This window comes from Pteropus vampyrus, unplaced genomic scaffold (assembly GCF_000151845.1).
Source record: "Pteropus vampyrus isolate Shadow unplaced genomic scaffold, Pvam_2.0 Scaffold214, whole genome shotgun sequence".
NCBI lineage: Eukaryota > Metazoa > Chordata > Mammalia > Chiroptera > Pteropodidae > Pteropus > Pteropus vampyrus.
Window position 1 is genome coordinate 214,637 of NW_011888995.1, and position 2,592 is coordinate 217,228.

General features: G+C 61.7%; 1 protein-coding gene across 1 annotated transcript in view; it reads right to left on the reverse strand.

The window, feature by feature from the left end:
* ABCG1 (ATP binding cassette subfamily G member 1) overlaps nucleotides 1-2,592 on the reverse strand; it is a 49,836-nt gene that overhangs the window by 14,462 nt on the left and 32,782 nt on the right. The window contains exons 3-4 of the mRNA XM_023538197.1: nucleotides 1,410-1,527; nucleotides 302-434 (exon numbers count right to left, since the gene is read on the reverse strand). Coding sequence (XP_023393965.1) covers nucleotides 302-434; nucleotides 1,410-1,527 — 251 coding nt within the window. The remainder of the gene's footprint in view (nucleotides 1-301; nucleotides 435-1,409; nucleotides 1,528-2,592) is intronic.

The following is a 2,592-nucleotide window of genomic DNA, read 5'->3' on the forward strand; positions in this document are numbered from 1 at the left end:
GCAGCACACACAGGTGAGTCGGACGAGGCCGAGACCCTCGGGGCCCTAATCCTGTCACCAGGTCGACTGCAACTTGGGCCCAAAGCCACAAACAACCAGAGGATGGCTGATGGGAAGGGCAGACCTTCGGCCCGCGGACAGGAGGGCTGTGGTCGCCCCAGCCATCCTGGTCGGGGGCGACGAGAAGCCAGGGTCTCGAGGGGGTTGTCCCCGCGGCATGCTGGGGGCAGTGATCCGCGGGAGAGAGGGGCCGAGGCCGTGGGCGCCCGCGGGGACAGGGGCAGGGCAGGAGGGCGCTCACCATCATGGCCTCCTGCACGGTGAGGTGCGGCAGCAGCATGTCGTCCTGCATGATGTAACAGGACACCTTCCGGAAGCAGCGCAGGTCCCGGGGCAAGCCGTTGATGAGGACGGCCCCCTTCCTGCCAGTTTCCCTGCAGGGCCGGAGGGGGGAGGTCAGCGGGCTCCTGTCCGGCCCTCTAGGGCCCCGCCCAGCATTTCCCAGCTGGCACATTTGCCTGAGGGACACCGAGGGGCAGGAGGGAGGACACTCGGGAACCCCCTGGCACTGGCAGGAAGTAGCTGCTGGGGGAAGGTGCCAGCTTGCGGGGAGCGGACGAGCAGAGGCCCTCTGGGACTGCGCACTTGGAACAGGGGTCCCCTAAGCAAACTGACGAAGGTGCGCACAGATGCTCCCACACGCAGCCGGGAGGCCAGATGGGCCCCCCACTGACTTTTCAGGGGCCCCTCGGATAGGCTTCTGAGCAACTTGTGCATAGCTGCGGTGACGGTGACAGGACCAAAGGCCAGGACTGTGCAGTCTGGGGCGGTGGCTGCTACATCAGAACCACTGCCCAAGGGCCCGGCTCTGGCGCTGACTGAGAGGCAGCGCAGCAAGGTCCGTGGCTTCATGTGCCTCGAAGAGGGGGGTCTGGGCCCAGGAGCCGCTCGGCCAAGTGTGTGGCCCTTCTCCATCGGGGACATCACCCTCGGGGACCACAGTGGACAGCACGGGGCATCCGTGCGGAAATATAAGGGCACAGCCCGCCAGCCACGCTGCCCCCCTCACTCCCAGACCCACTGTGCATCTCTACGCCCACGCTCTTCTGGGTGCCCCGGCTCAGCCCAGGGGGACAGTGGGACCCGGGGGCCCCTGCCCCGTGCCCTCCCCTGAGGGCAGAGCACCCGCCTCCACCATCGTGTGGCCACGAGCAAGTGCTGCCTTTTGGTGCGTTCCGTGTCATTCCCCTCGAAGCCCCGAAGACCCATCCTCCTCAGGCCTCCCTGGGGACCGTCCCTTAAGGGACAGGATGGACTGAAGCGGCTCTGCTATCTGCATTGGTGCCACAATGCCACAGACAGCCGACCGCTGGGTGCGGACCTCGCTGTCCTCGGCCCAGTGTGCTCACCTGTATCCGGCGAGGATGTTCATGAGCGTGGACTTCCCAGCCCCAGAAGGACCCATGATGGCCACCAGCTCCCCGCTGCTGAACTTCCCAGAAATTCCTTTCAGGAGGGTCTTGTATCCTGCAAAAAGCAGATCCCGTTGGCCATCCAGTGATCACAGCGCTCGTTGGTTTTAGCCCCGGTGCTGTGCAGGCAAACAGGTCCCCTGGCCACGATCCCAGGCCAAGGCGCGACTTTGCACACGACAGCACAAAATGCCAAGTTCCGGGCAAGAAAATGGACCTTGCGTCTCTCCTTCGCCCGCATCTACTTCCGCACTGCACTCCCCGGCCACACGGCAGTCGGTGAATAACACTTTGCTCAGCGTGCACAAAGCGCTTTCACGTAGCCTGCCTCGGCTGCCACCACTGACCCTGCAGAATGAGGAAGCAGGTGTCCGGCGGACCCGGTGACTCGTCCCGGCTCCCACAAGCCGCTGGGGACAGACCCTAACCCGGAGCCACGGCACGGACCACAGCGCCAGCCACGTCACTGCTGCCCCACACGGCGTGTGCCTCCGTTCATTAAATGACTAATTTAATATTTCATTTATGAATTCTTATTTATAATTTATACAAGTATAAATCACTCATACCGAATTTATTACTCCACGAATCACTCCTCTATAATCAGCTAATTAATATATTAACTAATAGACAACGGAAGTTTATCTTTTGGCCGCCACGTCACATTGCTCTGGAACTCCTGCGCAGTCTCCAGCCGAGAGCTTTGTAAAAGGTCAGAAAGTCACACGGGGACACACTCACTTTCTCGCAAGCGGACGGTGCAAATGCGCTACAGAGCATAAAGGGTAAAGTGGACGCAGCTGGGTTCACGGGCGGAGAAACAGTTCTTGGTTCCGAGAAGCGGTCCCGGAACGCACCGTTAAATGACCAGGACCGGGCACAGGCGACATTGTAGCTGCCTGACGGCCCGGGGGCCTGAGGAGAAAGGCACACGAGGTACTCTCCCCAGGCACCAGCAGCTCGCTCCCTGGCCCCCCGAACCTGTGTGTTTATTCGAGCCCCGGCCAGGGTCTGGGGAGTTCCTATCTCTCGCGGATGAGACACCTGAACGCCCAACCTGTCAGCAGAGCCACCTTGACTTAGATGGGCAGTCCCCAAGGCCTTGTTTAATTGGGCAGAG